This window comes from Pyxicephalus adspersus, chromosome 12, assembly GCF_032062135.1.
Source record: "Pyxicephalus adspersus chromosome 12, UCB_Pads_2.0, whole genome shotgun sequence".
NCBI classification, from domain to species: Eukaryota; Metazoa; Chordata; class Amphibia; order Anura; family Pyxicephalidae; genus Pyxicephalus; species Pyxicephalus adspersus.
The window spans coordinates 18,867,956-18,893,353 of record NC_092869.1 but is presented as its reverse complement, the minus strand read 5'-3'; the positions used below and the strand labels follow the sequence as shown (position 1 = coordinate 18,893,353).

Genomic DNA, 25,398 nt, shown 5'->3' with positions numbered 1-25,398 from the left:
TATCAACTCTGTCTAATCCGCTGGCCAACCAAAATAGCCTCATTCTCGTGAAAATTTCCTCAAACTTCCGATGGGTCCATGAAATTTCAGCGAACCAATTTCGCGGACTCATTGGAAGTTCCAGGAAATCAGTACAGGAGGATTTTCCAGGGCTGCATTCATTCATGCAGCCTGGTAATCCTCCTGTGTGTGATTCCTGGGCACTAGAGGTTAATTAACCTCAAAATTCCTTGGACAAATCGATGTGAATAGATTGTCTTTGCTTCATTTTGATGAAAAGTTCCAATAGTTTGTCAGCCTAAGGTTTGTGGGACACTACTATATAAAGTTTCAACTTCAATAGTAACCAATAGAGTACATGTGGAAACAATAATGCCTTCAAGGATTTTCAGCATGTGTATTGAGTCTTTGGTACAAGAGGATAGGCTAACAACATCCACTAGTTTACTGGCATTGGATGTAAGACTCCCCAATATTGGACATCTGGGGGATTAGTAAAATCTTCATGAGTTTTTTTTAGGGGGAGCATTAAAAGTAGGAATTAAAGGATCAGGTGGTTATAAGACATCAGCTGTATTTTTGTCTATAAGACCAATATGCAGAAGTATCGAGATGATGGTAGGAAATTATGTCTGAAAATCCAACATATCTGTAATATCAGTAGGTTTGTACTAAGCTTGATTAGACAGAACATGAAAGCACATTTTAGTATACTGAGATTGATCCATAACAACAATGTTGCCACCCTTGTCAGCTGGTGTAATAATAAAATTGGGATTTTCTTTTAAGTTAATTGTTGCTTTTATGTTACTTTTATTGTCTGACAAAAGGTACTTCAAATTTCCTCCATAACGCATGTCAAAAAAAGTTTTTTATATTTTTGTTAGTACATAAAAGTGGAAACAATTGGGATTTCATTTTATACTTGGAGGAAAGGTAAAGTCACCTTGTAAGGAACAGGGTTGTAATTCATTCTCATATGTCTTAGACTCATCCCATAGTTCCAAAGGTTCATTTACCTCCTGGGCAGTTCATTTTTGTCCAGTTTTATATGTCTAAAAGTGATATGTTTTTCATGAAAACTTATTTTACAATATATTATACTAGTATGAGTATAATAAGGTTTAAAACACAAAATCATGTCGAAATAATAAATGAAATAATAAAAAAATGTACTCTTTTTTTAATTTTTAATTGAAAAAAATGTAAAAAAATACAAATTTTTATGTTATACTGTAAAATAAATGTTCATGAAAGACAATGTACTGCTTTTACACATATAAATATGTTGTATTGCATTCAATACAGTTATTTTGTATTGAATGCAATACGAATAGATTTGAATTTCCCACTCCGCCCTAAATGGAACGTCCCCTTCGCACCGATACCCCGAAACTGCCCGGTGACTCACCGGGAGCAGAGAACGCCAGCCAGAGGCGAATGACGATTGAGGACCCCGGCGGATCAGGAAAGTCACGATTTACTATTGTTTTCCATAGGTTTAGCTACCCTGAGTGTGAGGGTTACAGTTTCCAGCTTCTTTTTTCTACCCCGAGTCACACTCGGGGTTAGCGTTGGGGGCGTTAAGGGTTTTTTGTTTAGATTATATTCATCAAGTTTGTCTTTATCGAATTTTGTTTTTTTTAAAAAACAAATGTAGATCTGTTACTCTTGGGGAGACAGGGTGACTAGGGGGCGACCAGTACTAAATCACAAGGCTGGAGGAGACACTGGAAGCAACAGGAGGCACAGGTGACACAGGAATATCCACAGACAGAGAGAAACACTGGAACAGCACAGGGAAGTTGACTGAGAACCAGGAGGTAAGTGTGACAAGACCTTTAATGATCTCAAACTTGGACAAATTTTGTTTAGGACAAAAAAAAGTCCAAAGCCAAAGCTTCTTCCTCACAAGCAGAGAGGGGAATGGATGATAAATGAAAACCCTTTAGGTCTAACTCTTCTAGAGTATCAACTCATTACTCTTGTTGAAGAAGTGGTAATTAATTGTTGGTGTCTTTTTGACCACTGGTGTAGCCATCGGATCTGGAAGAGTGGACGGGTATCTTTGTGGTGTGTCCTGATCTGATTGGGGATGTGTTTGCTGATCCTGTTTAGAACCAGAATTAGTAGATGTATGCTCTGGAGAAATGTCCTTTCGCTTTTGGGCAATGGTACTTGTAATAATGTGTAATTTGGATTTAAATTCCTATGAGCAGATTTGGATTGTTTGAATTTTGTACCATAATCCTGTGATACAGATGAAGGGGATGTGGAGATACAAGATTGGGTGGATTTGTGGAATTATATCTATACAATTTTCTAGTGCTCCCGTTTATTGGTTTTTCGTTTACATTTATAGGCCATGCCTTGTTTAAAAGAGTATATGTCTTTATAAAATTTATTTTCTTTTCCCTGAATAATCTTGTTAAAATTTATCAAGATGGCTTTTAGGATTCTCAATTTTAGTTTGAAATTCAGACAGGTTCTCTTGAATAGTTAAAAGGTATTTTGTATATAATGTAATAATTTGTTTATCAATTTTAAGTATCTAATTTTGATAGTGATCAGTTAGGATATGCATAATGTTTATGGAACATTGGGTGAGATTAGATTCCCATTTTGATTTCAATGTTTTGTTGATAAAATGTAAATTAGGAATTCCTGGTTCAAAGGGGTTAATTGACTGCTGTATATATTTTCTAAATTAAACAATATGCCAATCTAACTGTGTTTTCTTTTCAAAGAGCTTTTTGAGATCAAAAAAGTAAGATGACAATTCTGAATGTTTTTTACATAAGTCAGTTATACTGTTTTGCATTTTCAACATATAACTCTCCCATGAGGCACCCACATATCCTGACATTTTGGCATAAATCAAAGAAGAAAAAAAATCAATGATTGCAGAGTATATTTGTTTCTATTGTTTTTATCATATGAAAAGGGGGTAATGTAAACCTCTGAAATAGTAAGGTTACACAATAATAATTGGTGCCTGGGACCACAACAAAAACTAAAAACAAGAACAAAACAAGGTCTTTTCCCTGCATGAATCAAGATTATTTTTCTATATACTAAATGGCCGTGTTCGCTTTCACTAAAGGGTAAAACTTCTTATTTCTTTGGGAGAAATTGGCAACTCTTTTTAAGTCACAATCAACTATAATTACATCTCATAGTCTGTAAGTTTTGACTTTACAAGCAATAATCTTTTTGAATACAAGGTTGTTCTGTTTTGTTCTGTTTATGGCTAATACAATACATATTCCTTATTTTAGGAGAAAATTATAGTCACAAATATGTAGTATTTGTTAGACACATATACATTGTGAAGAAATTAATATACATCATTTATCTTATATAATATTGGTCTGATGAAGCAGAGAAGACTCTGTCTAACACGTTACCAAGGGAAACCACTTTGCTTTTGATAACTATGTAGAACAAATACTATGAACTTACCTGCCTCATTTGTATTGAGATTTCAACCTTTCACATATTTAAATTGTTTGATGTTTTTTCATGTGTAATTTAATAAATGTATAAATTTTATCAGTATTTATTTGCGGTATATACAAAAAACAAAACTATTTTTGGTGCCATTTCCTTTGTATATTCAATTTAGCTTCAATTATGTGTAAAACAGAAGAATTTGTTTTTCTTGTTTCTTGACTCTGCTTAGGGGGTTTATAGCTCCATATTTCCAAGTGCATCTACTACCGGTACATAGGAATGTCTTTGATAAATTACTTAGTTTTTCTCCTCCATCCATTTCTATGATATATGAATTTTGCAAAAGTGCATTAAACCACTTTCTATGACCAATGAACTACACTGCCAAAAGGACTTTCCAGTACCAGATTTGGTTGGCCAAATATTACAGGGTTACCTTACCGCAGGGCAAACTCTGGCCAGATATGGCCTAGCTAGTAGTTCGTAGTTCGATCCGGCCTAATGTCAGATCTGCCAGGTGGCGTTAGGAACTACCAGAGCTGGAGCCGCCGGAGCTCTGGTGCTTGCTGTTGCTTGCTGTTGCTCCTCTATTTACCGCAGCCGGCGTTGATATTCCGCCGGCATGGTAAATAGGCAAAGCTCCCTGAAGGGAAATCCCTCTCCTCCACAATGCATACGGAGGAGAGGGATTTCCCTTCAGTGGGTGTTACCTGGTGGTGGGCGGAGCCATTAGAGCGGGACTTAGAGTCTGACCTTATGTACTCCCGCCCACCCCTGAAATAGCCTAGTGGCCATAAAAGTTTGCAGACCCCTGCCTTACCGTATGAAAGTATGTGGTCAATGAAATCTGGAGGGAGACACAATTTAAACTGATGCACAGAGCATATAAAGTATACTGTGAACGAGAACCCACAAGTACGGGAAGTTCCAGGTCACTATGTTTATGACCAAAGTGCAATACATGCTTCAGTTACATACTACCTATGGAGCTCTCCACATATAGTAGAATTCTGGAAAAGAGTTGGGATAGTATTTATAAACCAAAGTACAAATCAAATGATCCCTTTGACTCCATATCTTTGTCTGATTGGGTACTGGGAAACACTATGTTCTTCAGAAAACCCCTATAAGACACCAAGGTTGTATTACAATATGTTTACTGTCAGACAGAAGGGCTATTCTAGCAGAATGGATTTAGCCAATGGTGCCTACAATACAGAGATAATCAAGGCCTTAATAATATTTTTGACAAAGAAAGATTTGGAGCAGAAAAGGCGGATGGTAAACAAATAACCTGTTTTTCCTGGTTTGGCATAAATTCATAAAAAAGTTAATAGATACCACTGAGACACAAAGACACAAATTTATGACCATCTTAAATATTTCACCTGAGGTATCTTGAATGGGCTGTCTTGATATGCATAGTTAAGTGTCTTTCATTCAAATAGTTAGCTATATAAAGCTGTAAAAGGCAATAATTGTTAAAGGATTTAGTATTATACAAGATATTTTGGGCAAATTTTTTTTTGTACACCCTCCACTGTGACTTGTTGTTTTGTGCTGTATTTTGTATTATGTTCTATGTATATAATATACATGTATTATGTGTGTTAGGTTATTTGTCATTTGTTAAAATGGTTGGTTTATTCTGGTTATACTATATTAAGGTATGGTAGTTACATTTTTTGGAATTTTGGAATGCGAAGTGTAGCCATAGTATGATGTAAGAGGAATCCTACTTGGATGTGTTATGTTATGTTTATATATAATATGCAAAAATTCTAATAAAAATAATTTAAAAAAAAACTTTAGTTTGAGTAAAAGATCCCCTAAGGGTTGCTTTTCTTCTGCAAGGTCTACTCATTTCAACCTGATGGTGACATTTTTAAACATGTCAATAAATGAACAGAACAACTGGCAAACCTTATTAGCAACAATGGGGAAAAAAGGTTGTGATTTTACTTGATAAACAGTCAAACTATCAAAACAACTAACAAACTTTGTTAGAAACAATGGGGGAATATTTCATTTGTGGAATAGGAAATTAAAGCTGGGATTTTACTTAGTGAACAGCCACACTTTAAGAAAAAATAGTAAACTTTCTGTTAGGAGACCCTTTCTTGCCCGGCATTCCTGAGTTTTGCACCTTCACAACATTACACCTCATTTTTGTCCAGAGATGACACTTGCAGCTGCAAGGGGAAAAAGAAATAGGAGCGTAGGGGACTGCCTTTTTCTATCTGCTGAGTTGTAACTTTGTAAATTGCTGAAGTTGTTGAAGTGTTTCCTGCCCCTGATAGTGGCCTTAGAAACCCCACCAAGATATAGGGAAATGCAGGAAGTACAGGGGCAGAGAACATGTGCTTAGCCAGGGTAGGTGCCTGCATCCTTTCCAGAACACACTGACTGCCTTGTAATAATATTACCCTCTGTATTAATGGGGTATATGTGATATCTGTTATCAGAGATCACTTAGGGAAACACTAACTGTCAGTGTATCAGCTACATACACAAATATATATTGGCTCTGCCCTTTCAGTTATCTTTGTTGATCTGTACCCTCTGTCTAGTTACATCTAGCATAGGTTAGGCATCCAATGGTCCATAGGTAGCAGAGGTCCGGTTGCATTGGCATATTAGTGTGATTGATAGGGTCTAAGTGGTAGTGCAGATAGATTGTTCCTGAACTCCAGAGACTTTGCCTGCATCCCTGTAATCCAGGATCGCAGCATACACAGCCCAATTGCCGGTTGGAGGATCTCCTTGCTGCTGTTTTCAGGATCATCTCATCAGGACATCTTTGCTATAATCAACTCCAGAGGCCTCTGCAACTCATCGTGACACTGATAATAACAGGAGGTATTTGTGGTTATAGACTGTATATATACCTGGGTATATCTGTGCACAATTCGCCTCAGGACTCTGCTATGTGCTTGATATGTGTACTCATTGATGTTTATGGATTGTAAATATTGTTATTACTGTTTTGAAATATAAGGCTTACAAATACTCCAACCTGTGTGTTCATTTAGCTGCAACGGGTAATGTTGTATGCTAGGTTTAGTGGTTCCTCAGGTACTGTTTTATATTACTGTTGTCTGTTGACTAGAGTGTTCTGCAGATGCACTCCATCTGCTGGCAGGCATGTGAACAACCTCTGGGACTGTCTGTTCACCAGAACTCCCTCTGCTGGTGGTTTAGGAGTCTACGGCTCGCATAACTCATATTCATCACATGACATCCCCTTTAAGGTAGTGGCAACAGGAAGTTGCCTGGACAAGGAGATCCTTTCAGGTTCTCCTCCAAGGTTTCTGCTGTTCCAGTTTGCGCCTCCTGTTCCTGACTTATTCGTGTACCGACCCCAGCTTGTTTCCTGACTGTTCCTGATTGCTGCCTGCCCTGACCTTTAGCTTGTCTGACCATTCTCTGGCTCTCTTCCTGGCACTATGCTTTGTTCCTGCTAGTTAAAAGTCACCTGCCTTGGTGGGCACGGGGGCCCCAACCTGGCAGCAGCTCACTTATCACTGCTGGGATCCTCACCAAATGCCATCTCTTGCATACAGAAGTCCTAGGGGCAACCAGTGACGCAACTAGCCTTCTGAGGCTGAGCTGGGGCTTGCTATAGTTGATGACTGCAGAATTAGATTGGAGGACTGGCATCTGGTGAGCACTAGTGCTGGACCAGGGCCTTACACTTTAATAGCAAAAATGGTGGAAATTTTTGTATGTGTATATGGAAATAAATACAGTGATTTGATGCTCATAGTTTTTTAAAAAATGTTTTGTATTTTTGTTTTTAGTTTTTAGGTCTCCATATCACTGATTTGCTGCAGGAGAAAAGATGCTATATAAAAGAGAAGACTCCTATATATTTTTGTCTTATTTTCTAGGTTGCAATTTCCCTGATTAGCAGCAGGAGAAAATGTGGCCTTTTCATTTTAATATTTTACTCTGTTCACAGCCACCCTATCAATTTTACTGCATACTAGCAAAATCTTTTTTTTCTTCCTTTTTCTCTTCTGGAGCTATCTCACAACAAATGCACAGTGACCCTTGTTATCTCTAACAATCAGTATTTCTGAAGAATTTTTTTCTTTCTCTTTTTTCTTTTTCAACTTTCTATAGCTAACTTTCCCTATGAGCTTGAGCCAGCACACTGGCTCACACAGTCGGCTTAGGCGGAACTTCGGCTCAAAGTTTGGGTTCGGGACCCGAACTTGACCCGAACTTAACCAAACCCTATTGAAGTCTATGGGGACCCAAACTTTGGTGCACTAAAATGCCTGTAAAATAGTCCTAGTAAGGGCTAGAGGGCTGCAAAAGGAAGCAAATTGGGGGTAAGAGCAGGACATTTGCCCTGCAAACAAATGTGGATAGGGAAATGCCACACCCCCCTGCTGCGCTAAACACATGTTTGGACAATACACTGGCCCCAGGGCAGGCCAGCACCTCCAAGGTTTAAAAGGCTAGCTCAGGCCATGTGCCCAATTTGGAGACCCAGAAGTTTAATGGGGCACACATACTGTTCCTCCATGTTGCTGAAATTCTGCCTCCTGCTAAGACGTTCCGTATCAGCTGGTGGTGCTGGTTGTTGTGGCGTGCTGACAAAGCTTTTCCACATTTCGACCATGCTAACCCCCCCTTCTGAGTTGCTGGCGGTTCCTCCTCCTCTGCCTTCGCCTTGTGTTTCCACTGAGCTGTCAGGTGGGAATGCCATTAGCAGTGTGTCTACCAGTGTGTGCCTGTACTCGCGCATCTTCTAATCACGCTCCAGTGACGGAATCAAGGATGGCACATTGTCCTTGTAGTGGGGCTCCAGCCGGGTGGCCACCTAGTAATCATCACTGGTTAGAATGTGGGCAACTCGATGGTCATTGCGCAGGCACTGCAGCATGTAGTCGCTCGTGTGCCAAGCTGCCCAGGGGCAACAACAAGCTGTCCTCTGTGGGATGTGTATCGTCTGTGTCCTCTGTTTCCCCCTAGCCATGCTCCAGTGATGCCCATGAGCTGCTTTGAGTGCCACCCTGCTGTGAACACGGTTTCTCCTCCTCATCATCATCCTCCTCTTCAACCTCCAGAACTGTGCCCTGGTTGGACAGTTGTGTACCTGGTCTCTGTTGGTGCAGGAACCCACCCTCCGAGCCACTTGTGAATGACTGGCCTGATAACCGGTTAAATGATCCCTCTTCCTCCTTCTCTTCCTCCTGTGCCACATCCTCTTCCATCATCGCCTGAAATGTTTTTTCAAGAAGACATAGAAGTGGGATAGTAACGCTGAGGACGGCGTCATCAGCCACTCGTTAGTGTCGAAGTGGTGCTGTTCCGCAGAGCGACTCACCTGTGCGTGCTGCAGCTGAGACTCCACTATCACCTGCTGCTGCTCCACGGTGATCGGAAGTTCCACCTTGTGGGTACGTTGCATATGAGGTGGTTAGCAGGAAGGCCGAAGTTACGCTGCAGCGCAGACAGGCGAGCAGCAGTGGGGTAATTTTTCAGTAACCTCTGCACCACCAAATTCAGCACATGCGCCAGGCAAGGGATGTGTGTCAAACCGGCTGGGCCCAGAGCTGCTACGAGATTTCCCTCGTTATCGCACACCACCAGGCCGGGCTTGAGGCTCAGTGGCACCAATCACTCATCGGTCTGTTGTTCCATTCCCATCCACAGCTCCTGCGCAGTGTGGGGTTTTTCCCCCAAACAGATGAGTTTCAAAACAGCCTGCTGTCGTTTCCCCCTAGCTGTGCTGAAGTTGGTGGTGAAGGTGTTACGCTGACCGGATGAGGAGGTGGTAGAGGTGGAAGCGGAGTAGGAGGAGGAGGCAACAGGAGGCAAAGAGAAACGTCCTGCAATCCTCGGTGGCGGAAGGACATGCACCAAGCTGCTATCCGCCTCAGGCCCAGTCGCCATTGCATTTACCCAGTGTTTGGGAGATGGACAGCTGAACGCTTTAATGGGACAGTGTGGAGATGCTTGGTGACGGTAAAGGAGGTGGTGCTGTTGCTGCCACATCCTCTGTTTGTGGGGTGGCAGGTGCCACTGTCACTCCAGAGGGGCAGGAAGAGGCCGAGACTGCAGCAGAAGAGGGAGCAGGAGAAGCCTGAGATCTTTCCTGGTTTTTGAGGTGTTTACTCCACTGCAGCTCGTGCTTTGCATTTAGATGCCTGGTCATGCAGGTGGTGCTCAGGTTTAGAACATTTATGCCTCGCTTCAGGCTCTGATTGCACAGCATGCAAAAAACTCGCGTCATATCGTCAGCACATTGCTTGAAGAACTGCCACACCAGGGAACTCCTTGGAGCTGGCTTTGGTGTGCTCAGTCCCTGGGTGCGGTGGCAGTAGCAAGGGTACTGGCTAGGGGACGGTCACTCTGGTTTTGCACCCTGCTTCACTTTTGCTGTGCGGCTGGCGCTGTGTGACCACCGCCTTTCCTCCCAACTGCACACGTCACTAAGTGGTTGGGCATCGGTGCACTCAATCTCATCCACTTCTGGGGCAGGGCCCACGCAAACTCTGCCAGCAAAGTCATCAAAAATCATGAAACTGCTGCATGACTTGGGGCTCAGACTGCTTGGCTGATTTACAAGGGGGTGAGGTGAAAGACTGCTATGCTATGCTCATGGACTGCAGGTGCCAACTCTGCACTTTCAGCAGGGGACCGAGTGGGAGACAATGTGAAGGAACTGGAGGCACTGTCAGCCACTCAATTAATTACCGCCTCTACTTGTTCTGGCCTCACCATTCATACACTGGTATTCGGGCCTACAAAATAACGCTGTACGTTCTGTCGGCTACGTGCACCTGAGGAAAGTGTTTCATTCGGGCATGTAGCTGGCACAGATCGACCACGTCCTCTCCCTGCAACCAGGAGCTCCACCAACACCAGCAGCGCCACAACCAGGGCCAGGTCCCTTATTTAATGCTCTCCCCATTCTTTGAAGTCACCCACCGAACTAACAGATGGATTAACTATATTTATTTCCCTGTCAGGTATGCAGTGCAGGTGTACCTCACAAGAATTGGGTATATTTCACCCACCGAACTAACAGACGGATTAAATATATTTATTTCCCTGTCAGGTATGCAATGCAGGTGTACCTCACACAAAAATTGGGGTATATGTCACCCACCGAACTAACAGACCGATTAACAATATTTCCCTGTCAGGTATGCAGTGCAGGTGTACCTCACACCAAAAATGGGAATATGTCACCCACCGAACTAGCAGACAGATTAACTATTATATTTTTGTGTAAGGGGTGCAAAACATGTGTATAGCACCCACAAAAAAATCACTATAGGTCACCAACAGAACAAATAGCCAGATGAGATTCCTAACACTGTCCCTCACTTCAGCTGCCTGCTTCCTGTCCCTGCACTACAGAGCTGATGGGCGGTGCTACAAATGATTCAGCTTTTATAGAGGCTGGGTCACATGATGCATCGGCCAATCACAGCCATGCCATTGCTAGGTATGGCTGTGATGGCTTCTAAGTGCCCACAGCTTAAAAGCTTGTTGATTGGCTGCCCTGCAGCCTTTCAACAAGCTTTAATAAATGCCCGAACACGAACCCAAACTTTTCCGGCAAAGTTCGGGTTCGGGTCCGGGTACCCAAAATCATAAAGTTCGGTACTGACCAACTCGCTCAACACTAGTTATATTCCCAAATTCAAGCTTTTGATTAGAATTCAGAACAAATTAGAAAAAAAAAATTCCCAAGCTCAGAAAATGAAAATCTGAATCATAATTTTTACCTCTATCACCAACTGGCTGTTTTTAATGTACCAAATGTAATATTTAATATGCAGGATGATGTATATCCATGAACAAGTATCTTCTTTTATCAAAAGTACGACACATAGAAAAAGTTCATTGAGGGGTTAACATTCTATGCATAATGATAGCGATTTTCAAAAGGAGGAAAGATGTTCCCTTGTGACTAATACCAAGGTGTTTACCTTTGACAAGACTATTATAAATTGTGCTCTGCCTATAAACTCTGCTACATTTAACATAGTATGTGCTATGTTGAAAAGATCAAAAAGTAGGTCCTCACAGACAACTGCAAATAATATGTTACATTTCTTTTTCTTTTTTTTTTTTTTTGTATTCCTGTGATTACATATTTGTCCTATTAGCTTAGGCTTTTTTTTAAATTAGGCCATTTCTTAGTAATGTATTTACAAAAAAAAATGGTGTTTTTTATTAACATTTCAGCTTTAGCTTTTAAAATCCTGGTAACAGATGAATGGGTGTACATTGTTTGCAATACTATTTCTGCCAATATGATTCAAGAGTTGCAGCCAAAAGACTGACCTGTCAGTCATGTTCAAAAACATGCCCAAAGCTGGTCAAATTCAACATTGCCCTTGGTATATATTTTTGATTGACTAGTATGGTACAAAATATTATCTGATATATGTATTGATAGTTTATTTAGATCAGTATATATAAAGCTTTTTTCACATAACCTGAATTATATTTTTCCTACATTTACAAGTTTCTCAGTAATAGTGACAATAATGTGCTTCACCTGCCTGTATTCTTTGGGCTTGATTTAATAAAGCTCTCCAAGGCTGGGGAAAATACACTTTATTTGGTGAACCTGGGTGATCCATCACATCTGGAATATATTTCTTTTTGTTAGCAAATGTTTTCAATCCTGGACCAGATCCATTTCAGCTTTGCTGGATCAGCCAGGTTCATTTATGAAAGTATATCATCTCCAGTCTTGGAGAGCTTTAATAAATTCGGCGCTGTGTCTCTAGTGCATTTGGCCTTTTATCCCTAAACAAAACTGTCCTGGGACTGGTCAATTGCACACTGCTAAATCCTTTATAGTATCTTAATTGCTTTCAAAGAGCTGAAGCCTGTGCTCTTTGTCTCTAGTAATTTCCAGTTACCATTGGTATTTATTCAATTATTTTATTTGTCTTGCTGCTGGCAAGTTTTACACTGCTATGGCATCTGCAGTCTATTGATAAAGGACAACTGTCTACTCTTTTTAGTAAATTTTACCCAATTTTCCCCCATTGCAAATGTCCTGGTTCTGGACAGTTTTATATAGCTGTATTATTTAAAGTATCCTAATTGTTAGGTGAGATTTTGAAAAATGAGATTACACTAGTGGACAGACATGACGAACCACTGGCAAATGGACATGAAGAACCACTGGCAAATATTTGTCAGTCAAAGATGATTTATTACCATTTGAAGGAAAAATGTGCTACTGCTGTAGGTATCTAAACAAAAAAAACTTTTTGTAATCTAAAACTAAATTAAAATACTGCTGCTGTATATAAGCCTAACTAATTTTTCCACTGCCAAAAACATGCTGCTAGTGAAATTCATTTTCCATAAAACAGCATAGCTTCAAGGCACCCCCAAGCATTGTATTTAAAGGATTTGTGTATTTCTATTGTTGCCATTGAAGCTAGTTCAAATGACCCTGTCTATGAGGTGTGGTATTTTCTTTTATGGTCAGTAAGTGCCCCAGTGGCATTACACTGCTTGCCATAACTGTTCTGAAAGTAGTTTGTAAATAAGCTCTGAAATGGGTAGAATTTCAAAAAATTAAGTCAACCATAAAGATTTCAGTGGAAATTGCCTCTAACAGATCTACTTTTAAAGCAGTGAATCTGGCACTCAGCAACATTCTCATATGGAGAATTATCCAGGTCTATGTGATTTTAATGGCAATGGCTGATTCCCCACCATTGAATGTTGCTGAATGTCTTATGCAGCTTACAAGGGAGCTGCAAAACACCAGTCACACAGAAAAAGCACCTAGGGCAGTGGGAATGTAAGGAAAGTGAAAGTGCTTTTTTGTCACCTCTAGACCTAAATGGGCAGTATTGCCCCACTGCAAGGTGATTTTTTAGCATTAGTCTTTAATGTAGATGTAAACCGTAACTGAAAGACATTTAGCTTGCCAAACCTTTGTTTTTTATAATTGCTATTCTATTTTTACCTTTTATTCACCCTTAGTTGCAACACACTGCTGCTAATCACAAACATTGTGGATCAGGGATTATTTTTTCAGAGTAAGAAACTGATGATGTTTGAGCCAGGGAGAAGAATTTTTGGTCTTCCAGATGGTAAAGGCTCCAGTATTCCAGGAAGTGTTGATTTTTTGAGACATGAGCAGCAGTGAATATTCTTAAAATATGTTATTGAAAAAAAATATTTTTATTATAAAGAAGTGAATCTGACATTCCCTAATGGAGCATCAATTACTGTCATTAACCACCCAGCGGTAACCCGGAATCACACTCGGGGTCACTAAAAACATAACAAAAAACACTTACCTTGTTCCGTTGGGGTCCCCCAGCATCCTGCTGGTCCCTGCAGGTCCTCGGGACATATCTTCTTTCTTGGATCTTCAGCCAGAGACTGCAGAGACGTTCTCCGGGAGGTCGGTGCGGGCGGAAGGACTGGCGAGAGATTCAAATAATTTTGTATTGAATTCAATACAAAATGGCTGTATTGAGTTGAATACAATTAAATCTTTATATAATATATATAATTATAATATATATATATATTATACATGGTACTGTACTATATTGTGTGTGTTCTATATTTAATGATTAGCAAGTTGATAAACTTATATTTTGATAATTCAGCTGCAACATTTTCTTTTGATCTGGTCAAACGAATTTCTCTTGTGTTGTTACCATGTGTTGCTGTGTCAGTCTACACCTGCTTGTTGCAAAAACTACAACTGAAAGTCAGAAGTGAGAATCAGAAGTAAACTGATGACTTCTCTAGTTTTACCCTAATTTTGACTGTGGCAAGGAATGCAGCCCAATGATACGTGGAAACTACAGTAGTCATTAACAGCAAAGGTGCTTCAAGTGCACAGTTAAAAAAAGTCAAACAATTGCTGGCAATAAGCAGTGATTAACAGAAGAAAATTAGATATATAGAAGTAAATAAGTTTTTCTACAATGTGACTAACACTTGTTTTTCTGTCTAGCATTATAATGGCTTAAAACCTAAGACATAGTCCCTCAATTATCAGCAGTTTTGAGTACTTTAAAAATATTGTCTTTACCTTTCAAAGTGTCCTCATCCTTACATATTATTATTCAGTTCTACTTTTTATGTTTTCTTTATACAGTGCCTGAGATGATGGTAACCTATAACTGCAGCAATGGCATTAAGCTCCTGCTTCTTGGAATCACTGATACTCCAAGTGCCCAGGCACCAATGTTTCTCATATTTCTGATTATATATCTTTTAACTGTTTTAGGAAACCTCATTATTGTAACTGTTATTTGTGTAAATCATGAACTACACAATCCTATGTACTTTTTCATAGGTAACCTTGCAATCCTTGACATATTTTACTCTTCAGTTACTCAGCCCCAACTACTCTCCATCCTTATAACAGGTCCAAGTTTGATCGCTTTCCATAACTGCATTGCCCAGCTCTATGTATTTATGTCTTTGGCTTGTACAGAATTTGTTTCATTAACAGCTATGGCTTATGATCGCTATGTTGCAATTTGTAAACCTTTGCATTATTCAGTTCTAATGAATAGAAGAGTATATTTACAATTGGCCATTATTTGTTGGGTGGCAGGATTCCTAGATCCACTGGCTCATACTGTGGTCATATCAAGGTTACCTATTTGTAAATCACCTATCCTAAATCATTTCTACTGTGATCTGTCACTGTTGCTCAGTCTGTCTTGTGTTGATAAAATACTTATTGAAATTATGACTTACATAGTTGGCTCAGTAGTAGCTGTTCCAGCCTTCTTACTAACTCTGGTCTCATATGTTTTTATAATATCTACAGTTCTTAATATAAACTCACCTTCTGGCAGACGCAAAGCTTTCTCAACCTGTACATCTCATCTAACTGTAGTCACCCTGTTCTATGGCACTGTCTTAGCCATGCACATGAGGCCTTCATCCGATTATTTACTTAAACATGACAAACCCTTGTCTGTATTATACACTGCTGTCATACCAATGATGAATCCTCTGATTTATAGTTTTAGAAACAACAATGTAAAGAATGCTCTAATAAGGCTCACTAATAAGACAAAGTATATTTCATATCAATGTAAAAACTGTAACTATACACAAAAATCATTTTGAAGGATACAGTAACTTAATACTCTGGTTAGATTACCCATACTTCAGTTTAATGCTGGCCATGCCCTAGCAGGGTGCACAACCAGTGAAAATGATCAATATCTCATTGATTTTCAACATTTATCTGGTTACTGCTGTATACCCATTGTCTGGAAGAGCCAACATTTAGCTTGGTCAAAGTGTTAATCCCTAACAACCACTACAAAATGAGAGGGCTCGCTGACATTTACACTAACAACCCTGTAGCTATTCTGAATATATTGTTGAGATGCATTTGTCAAATTAAGTTTATTTGCTATAAGTATAGAGTAGAGTATAGAATAGGGTATTTCACTTAACCTGTGTTTACCCAGAATATCCCCAAAATGTGTAAGCAAATTAAAAAGAAGAAAAAAGAGGTGTGCTAAAACATGCATGGTTTATTTAAATGTCACTTTGTTTTCTAGGATCAATGAACAAGCAGTGAAATTCTTTATTTGTATTCCTTTAATAAATCAACTCAACTTGCTTATTTATCAAGCATATTTCTTGTGTATATTTTTCGTGTAGGCATACAGTCTAAATATCTGCTATTATGTACTGACCGTTATGACTAATCACAGTGCATATCTTAAGCATCTGATTAATGTAAAATATTTGTCATATTTACAGTAAACCATACTGAGACAATAGGTATTTCAAAACCAAAACTAAGTTTCAAATGTGGCTTGGACCAAACTTGTTTGATCAAAATTGTAAATTCCAGCCGGAAATATATTTTCTTTAAGTTTAAGAAAGCAATTGCCAGAAGTTTGTGGAAAGGAGTGACTAAGGGAACCATAAAGCCCTCAATTGGACTGCATAACACCATAGAGCAGGTTTCAAAAAAGGTGGAACGTTTCATAGTATCACAAATCCAAAAAATTAAAGAATTCTTCCTCATTTTGGCATGGTGGGCAAATCTAAGCACACAATTTACATTATTCATACAGATACAACCTATTTTTTTAGAACCATTGATTCCATAGTGCAGGGGGTGCCCAACCTATAGCCCGAGGGCCACACCTGGCCGGCGGAGCTGTCAGATCTGGCCCTCTCCTCATTCCTGCACTCTGCTTGTTGTCTTGCGGGGGATGGGACACTCACATTTCCTAAGTTTCTCTATGAGATCATGCTGCCAGGAGAGGGAGCTGCTCCCTGTCCACCCTGTACTGTGAGATAATTTTGCAGTAGACAGAAGAGATCTGTGTCTGTGTTCAAGCTATCATTGCTCCAATGAATACATCCTCATATCTCCTTCACTGATTGTCATAGAAATGTGACATTTTCAGGGTACACAGGGGACCCTGAGAACTGTTACTAATTTCAGCCCATAAACATAACAAATTGCCAGATAGGGGGTCACAAGCATAAAATCATAACACCAATCAGGGATATTTGCACAATAAGTGGGGCTATTTCTAGACCCCAATTGACCCCAAATTGAGTTCACATGTTAGGAACCCCCTGGGGATCACTCTCATGGCACTGAACATTATGGTACTGCCAATCGCCTGTGTGCTGTGGTGCCCCTTAAAGTTCACAAAACTTCAAGGCTCCAGGTTGGTGGTAAGTTTGAGATCTGGTTGCCCCTTCCTCCTGCCATGGAACCCTGGCTCAGGGGGGATGCTCAGTACTGCTCACTGCCACCTGCAGTCAAATCGACAGATGCTGCGGTGTGTGTGACTGACAGCTTGCAAGCTGCCTGTTAAACATTGCTGGACACTTGCATTCTGTGAACCTCAATTGTTGGCAACTGGAAACGTTGGAGCAAGTAAAATTCCCTATGTCTCCCCCCTATTAAAATTATACCCGACTATGTGACCGTAGTAATCCTAGGAAGGCAGAAATTTATTTATTAATAGTGGGTCTTGCAATGTTTGTTCTGATCCTTTCATTTATGTATTTCATTCATGTATTTTTAACTGTAATGGGGTCCAAACATAAACTGCTTGTTCCTGCCTTGCTCCTGCCCTATCAGCTGGTCTTGGAGGATCAGGAGGGGAAATCACTCACTACCATAGATTCACTACATATCCTCAAAATTTGTGGTTTACAGATTACAATTGTCTGGATGAAAACTTTGCAGGTTTCAGGTATAAGAAACACTTTTTAATACAGCATAGACTGTACCTCTGTTCAACTAAGCCAAAATAACTGTTTTAAATCTATAGATACCCCTATTCCTAAAAAAAGTTGCCATTATGTGTTGGAGTTTAGAACTAATAATTCTGTGTAGAGGAAGATAGAGTTTGAAACACTGCTCATAGAAAGGAATAAACACAAGAGCATATATGTCAAAATCAACTTGTAATGCTAGCAAACATTACTTTACATGATCATATTTAAAATTTAAACAAACTATATTCTAGAGCTTTCAAATCTAAAAAATATAAATTGTTTAAAAAGGAAACAAGATATTTACAAGGATTCAATATATTACAATGTGTCAGTAAAACAGAGGGTAAATGTTTTTAAATTATTGTGTAAATTATGTTTCTACAAAAAACAACATTGTTTAATACCTCCAATAGGCACCTTAGCTCTAGATCACCTTAAAGCCAATATTTTGTGCTACTATGGTTGTGAGTTATTCAATGCCAACAACTATGCCCCACTTTTATCCATTTAAGTAGGTTCTTTCTTTTCAACTTGATCAAAATTATTTTTATCATTGGTAAATGGTAGCATGTTTGTTAATTCACTGTTAACACTGCGTACACAGTGTAAACAATCTTTAGAGCAAATATGGATACTTTCACCAGCTGTCCAAGTGGAGAAAAAAGGCAGTAAAGGCACTTTATTTAAAAATGTAAGTTTAAATTTGTAGAGTATTTTACCATTAAAATCGTTATAAAAAATAAGTTTAGATTTCTTTACATCTAAATAGATTCCAACTGTTTCTAGTGTCCCAGAGATTTTGATTTTGGCATATTTATGATCAAGTGCACCAATATTATTATCCATTCTTTCTATTGTCCAGAATCCTTCATTTGGTAATACATTTATCTTCCCTTTCCTGTTAATATTATCACAAGCAACACCAATAGTCCAGTGATTTGCACTTTGTACATGTACCCGCCAATAGCATTTATTTTTGTTTAAACTCTCCTTTCCTAGCACATAAAGGCGTGTGTCAAATCTTCTGTCATTCATTTCTACTTCTTTTTTTCTGAATGTACGAAACAAGTATTTAAGGTCTTCAGATACCTCCAGCTCTGGATGTGCAGTCTCAGGATCAAGGTGGACATCAACTTAAAAAACATAAAAGTTTGAAAATAAAAGATGCATACATAAAGAACAAAAATATTCTTAATCTTTTGTTTAATGTTTTTATTGAAATTAAACATAATTATTCACCTAAAAAAAATTACATTTAGATATAACTACCTGGCTTCCATTGAACCTCTATAAATCTACAAATGTGCAACTTTTTAATTGTTGGGCACTATTTGGAGATGCAAAAGGAAATAGTATGGTTTCCGCATATACACAATGGGGCTTATTTAATAAAGAGAATGGAGAGAATACACTTTTATCAGTAAAGCTGGGTGATTCACAAAACCTGGAACAGATATGGTCCTAGATTGAAAACATTTGCTAACAAATAGCAAATGACTTTAAGAAATCCATTCCAGGTTTGCTAGATCACTTAAGTTCACAGATGAAAGTGTATCCTCTCCAGCCTTGCAGAGCTTTTATAAAGCAGGCCCATAATGTATATAAGAAGAATACACAATAAGAAAAATACAACACAACTTCTTGAGCTCGTTGTCTATTAAAAGACTCACTGACTGAGCACCAACCTGACGTTGTTCAATATGGCTTTTGGGCTGCCCATGAACCACATTGGAATCAGTGACACTGCTCTCTCTTGGTTTGCTATCTATCTGTCTGACTGCTCCTTTTAGGTTTATTTTAAAGGTAATTCCTCCTTTCCTACTCTCCTCCCTGTTGGTGTTCCTCAAGACTCAGTCCTTGAAGCCGTTCACTTTTCTGTACATCTCCTAACTTGGCTGTATTATACCCTCCTTTGATTTAAAGCACCATCTGTATGCAGATGACACTAAAATCTATCTGTCCACCTAATGTCCCCTCAGGCAAGTTGTCTTGGCATCACCTTTGATTCTACCCTCTCCTTCACCCTGCTACAAAACATTTTCAGGTCCTGCCACCTTAACCTGCGCAACATCTGCACAAAATATGCCTTATCCTGTCCCCAGAGGCTACCAAACTCCTTGAACATGCTTTTATCATCTCATGTCTGGACTACTGTCACATACTTCTCTCTGGTAGTACACTAACCTGACTCTCTCATCTCCAATCTGAGCTACAGCACTATAATTTCCCTTTGTTCCTCCAATGACTTACTAATGACTTTCTTACTCATAACCTTGCCACATGCATGGCTCCAACACTTTTCCAGGGCTGCCCCCACTTTCTGGAATAGACTTGTCAGCTTATTCGGCTCGCTCCTACTTTCTGCACATTTAAAAGAGCACTTAAAACCCATCTTTTCAAACTTGTCTACTTGTTTTTTTACTGTCTTTTAAACTCTCACTATTGAATCACCATCCCATTTTCCCCAACTTTTGTGTACTACACCCCCACCTCTTAGATTCTAACCTATTCTGGGCAGGGTTATCTCTTTTGCCCGTGTCATTGTTTGTATCTGTCTGTCACTTGCAAACCCTATTTAATGTACAGTGCTGGGTAATATGTTGGTGCTATATAAATACTTTTTATTATTATTATTATTATTACTATTATTATTATTATTATTAATAATATTGATATTAATATTAATAATAATATTAATAATAATAATACATAATTCTTTTTTTATCTCCCCCCAATACTGACTTCTATGAACCTACCACTTCTAGAATTACTTAACTGAATAGGAAATCTTTAGGACTGCACACAATAAAACTAGAACCAGAATTTTTTTTCATTACTACAGATATTAACAATCATCCTGTTATTGTATGACAAATTAAATGGTTTAGTATATGGATATGCATTGGGTGGCCAGGAAACCCCATCTAATCTTCTCTGCTTGGCTCCTAATCTAGTTTTTCCCTGTTACAGAATATAATGAAATAGACAACACAGATTTTCCCTGGAGCCTTCTTTGGAAATAAAATGCTGGATTTTGGATACACATTATTACTTTTTTATTAAGCAATAATAAAAGTACTTGACTAGTGGATAACAAATTGTACAGAATTTCCCTGTGGCTGTCACTTTTCTCATTGATTCTGCTGCTTGCTAGTTTCTATCACAGTCTCAATATGAATTACAAGACTCCAGGAGAGGGAGCGTTTTAGGGCTGGGTCTACATGGACGTTTTTAAAAACGCATGTAAACGTTCCTACTGCGTTTATATGCATTTTTATGCACTTTTATTAGCATTGTACATTTAGGTGTTGTACAGCGTTAACCCTAAGTTTTTATTTTTTAAACATTGCAAGCAATGTTATAGATAATACCCATAAACGTGCCTCAAGGAAACATCCTAGTGTAGATTAGCTCATTAGAATGCATGGGAATTTCAAACATGACCTTTTAAAGCCTCAGGTTAAATGCTGAGGAAAATGTCTGTGTAGACTAAGCCTAAGCCTGACAAGGCCAAAACATACAACATAACAAAGTCTAATTGGTTTCAAAAAACATCGGGCCATGTAGGCCAGGTATAAAAATATTGCTGTTCCATAGTACTCCCTTGGAAAAATTTGTAATTTAAATATTTTGTGTTTTTCCATTGTCCATTGAGGGGTTTCTAAACTTCTGCATAGTATTGTTAAATAAAAATTTTAGCATTAATACGTCATGACATGCCCCCTATGACATTGTCCAGCTTTCCATGATTTTTGTTTTACTTATTAGCCATGGAAAGGACCATAATTTACTAAAAAAATCCCTTCCCCTAGCAAATCAGACTAGAACAGATTCATAAATCACTTTTACTGATTAGTTACAAATCTCATGAACTACCCCACCCAGACTGTATTTTGAGGGGCAATACTCCTTTGCTATTTGAATGAACCCATTTTTAATGGTGAGGACCATGTTATACTTTATTTAAAGTTAGAGAATGTTATACTATTTTAAAATTATAGAAATATGATTCGTTAAAAATAGAATAATTTATCACCTGTGATAGTTTATGTTCAACCTCCTATCCTTCAAGCACTGTATCACCCTGTCCTCTTTCTATTCCTACCCCCCCCCCCCTTGTCCCTTTCCCCCCGCTTTCTTTCTATATTATTTCTTATCTGTCTCCCATTTTCCCCTCAAAATGTAAAACTTGTTTGTGCATCATTTTTAATATTGTATATGTGTCTATGCAGTTATTCCTAATAAAAAACCTACCTGTATTTTTTGAGGCTTCCATAAACTCTATGGACAAGATAGGAACATTTTGTTAAACAGCAGATACAACTAATCATCATCGTCTTAAATAGTCATGCCTAAAGCAGTAGGAGAATGAAGTTTAACTAGCCAATTGTAAACTATTTTTAAACTTGTCAAGAACCAGTAAGTATTTCAATGCATTTCCAGGCTCCAAAGGGAATACTCTAGTAAGATGTAATATAACGCCTTAGCTTGAACTAAAACCTAGGGCCAGATTTGCCATCATGTACAGTATGCATGTGCCTGGAGGTGCCAGTGGCTAAAGGGATGACTGTCAGGTGCAGCCCCAGTTCCAACCATTCTATGTCGCTCATGTTTCCTCCCATGCCCAGAAAGGACTGGTGGAGAAGCCCACCATACCAGTATCCTGCCCACTCTTATAAATTAAACAACTTAGAAGTCACACTCTGGTTTATTACAACACACCGCCAGACCCAGATATAAATTATTTAACAGGTTTCACCTACTCATGGGCTTAATCATTAGTGTCTTTATGATTTAACCTGAGGGAGTAGTGAAATGTGTTAAAAGAATAATGTCTGTATTTGGGAATTGGTAATGGGCTAGTGACCTTTTGTACATTAAATAAACTGAGTTTTCTGCTTTTATCATGGAGTGTGGGTTTTTCTTTATTTGCTTTACAAATATGCTGTTATGAGAGTTGGATGTGCTTCACTGGTGGCTGGGAACGTGAAGATTTATTTCATACTTGTTTTAGAGGAGCCACTTATTCACTTTCCCATTTCACAAAAGCAGTATCCCTGTTAGTATCTGGCTGCTAGGTATCAGGGCACAGCAGCTGAGGAGAAAAGGGCAGAAAGAACTGTGGGAGGAAAGGTGGCACAAGCCTAGTAAGAAGGCTGAAGTGTGGATGATATGTGTATGTTAGTAAATGGAGGTGAAGGTGTATATATATGCAAATTTATGTGCATGTCTTTATATATGTTAGTGTGTATGGGTATGTGTGGAAGGAAGGCCTCAAGGTTAACTAACTCCTAACTTTAGGTTTTGCTTGTGTAATTTATTTGCTGTTGTAAATACTGCTGGTGCCCACTAGTCTACTTGTACCATGCATGTATTTTTACCCATTCTGTATTTCTTGTGTGCTAGACTGTGTAGTTTAATGTTGTCATTGTTTGCATTGTTTTTGTCTAGCTTGTATCCTGTTCCTCTTAATATATCAGTTTCTGTGTTTTCCTCTGACCTTGTTACCCAAACTCTATTTTATCTCTCCATATTTCCACTTTGATATTTAGGCCTCAATTTCATATTACCATGATCTGTTATTATGATTTGGTCCTATTTCATGTCTATCCTTTACAGTCAATGGAACCCACATGGTCATTACATGGAGGACCAAAGCATTTATAAATGGTTACTTAATTTGTACTTTTGGACCACAGGACTTTTAAGCTTGTCTCAAAGCGGAAAACCAATGAAACATTGGGTTCCTCAAATTTTAAGCAATTGTAAAGTAAGAGTGTGTCTTGTCTAAAAGAAAACCCCAATTAAGTGTTGGTATTAGCAAAACAAAATGTAGATAGCTAGGCCAGGGATACAAATAACAATATTTTGGAGTTTTTAATGCATTATCCCGTTCTTTTTTCTTCAGCACATAAAAAAATATATTGTCTTACCTTTTTGCTTTTTTTCTAAAAAGAATAAAAAATGCAGTGCATTATTATTTTTGAAGCTGAAATGGTATAGAATACATTTTCACAATATTTCTCTATGAACAATGCATATGTTTTGTGATATGATAAATTATTACTTGCAGTGTGTATGCAGAGCAGTTTGTAAACTGTATGTATATTTGTTCCCAAAACAATTTAGTTTTTAATCAAACAAAACTAAACGACAAGCTTGCATCACCTGGAAGGTATGTGCAGAGTCCTCAGTACAGTCTTCTACAGTATAGGTTTTAAGAATAATTCCACTGGCCATACATCAAATAAACAGCTTCCTATGCAAAGAGCTAGAGCTCCCATACAAAGCCTAACACCACACCTGTGCTATTTATAGCTAGACATCCTGTAGCTGTCTTCCTGGCTGTAGCCAATCTTGGGGGTGTATGTGGGTGGAATGAGGAGGTCCACCCAGTATCTTCCTTTCTATTTCAGAGTCCAGAGCCCTGAAACCAACCATCTAATATCAGCAAACCTATTTATTGCCAGAATACCCCCTTTTTTTTAAAGAGCCCATGCTCCATATAAAGGGGAACATATCTCACTTTCACGATACATCCCAGACCCATTTTTATTATGGTTGTATATTTTGTACTAGGATCAACACAATTGACTGTCCGAGTAGGAAGGAAGCATTGTAGTGGTTGTACAATGGCCCTTTAAGCAATGATATATATCTCACCATTAAGGTATGATACTGACTAACAGGGTGTGCCCCAATGGTCTCCCAAAAAAAGACAGGCTGGTCTGAGGACAGCTTAGACTTATTATTGAGGACCAATGAAGACTTTTTTCCACTCTACAAAACCTCTGGGATGCAGGACCTAAAACAAAATTTATTAGGAGTCTAAGAAAACAGAAAGTATGTTCTCTCCATATAGCCACATAATGTATGTTAGAAACCTAGATCAGTGGTCGCCAATTTTTTGGTTGTCATGGACCACTAATTTCATGAACTACAGACCGCACATGGACGGGGAGCCATGTGTCGCTTAAAGGGGAACACACTTTCCCCAGAGTGACGTCATAATGACAGAACCCGCCCACTCTTCCATCGCAGGTCAGAGACTGCAATGGGAGAGTGGGTGTGTTCTGTGTAGAACACAACCCACCTACTTCCCCTGAGCCTGTGATCTGTATGGGGGACATGGTCCATGGTTCTGGATGATGCACCAGCCAGAGTGGGAGACCACCAAAATTGTATTGCGGACAACCGGTTGGCGACCGCTGACCTAGATGTAACCACAGTCCACAACCCTGCCAGGCAATGCCTCACAGATAAAATAAACATATAGGAACATACTGATACATATTGTTTTTCCTATATTGTTTTCACTGTTTATTATTTAGCTTGTATCATGTTCTCTTTCATGCCTCAATCTCTTTCCTTCTTACCTCTTGCCTTGCCACCTTATCTCTAGTCTGTCTCTCTTTGATTGCACTTTGAGGTCTATACCTCAATTCCATATTACCTTGTTCTGTGTTAATATGATTTAGTGCTATTTTATGTCTTTTCCTAAACCAATTTCTTCTCTCCAAAGTTAACATTCCTGCCTAATATTTATCCCTTACAGTCAGTGGAACCCAAGCAATTATAACATAAAGGACCAAAACAATCTTAAATGGGATTCTCAGTTTTTAAGCAATTGTAAGGTACTGTTGGACCACAGCTCTTCTAAGCTTCTCTAAGAGTGTTTCTTGTCTAAGAGAGAACCCCAAT

The 25,398-nt window shown here is 38.8% G+C and overlaps 1 protein-coding gene across 1 annotated transcript in view; it reads right to left on the bottom strand.

Moving 5' to 3' along the window:
• Positions 1-15,959: 15,959 nt before the first annotated feature.
• LOC140341740 (butyrophilin subfamily 2 member A1-like) overlaps positions 15,960-25,398 on the bottom strand; it is a 27,262-nt gene continuing 17,823 nt past the window's right edge. The window contains exons 7-9 of the mRNA XM_072427616.1: positions 24,487-24,502; positions 21,952-21,978; positions 15,960-18,830 (exon numbers count right to left, since the gene is read on the bottom strand). Coding sequence (XP_072283717.1) covers positions 18,205-18,830; positions 21,952-21,978; positions 24,487-24,502 — 669 coding nt within the window. The 3' untranslated portion in view covers positions 15,960-18,204. The remainder of the gene's footprint in view (positions 18,831-21,951; positions 21,979-24,486; positions 24,503-25,398) is intronic.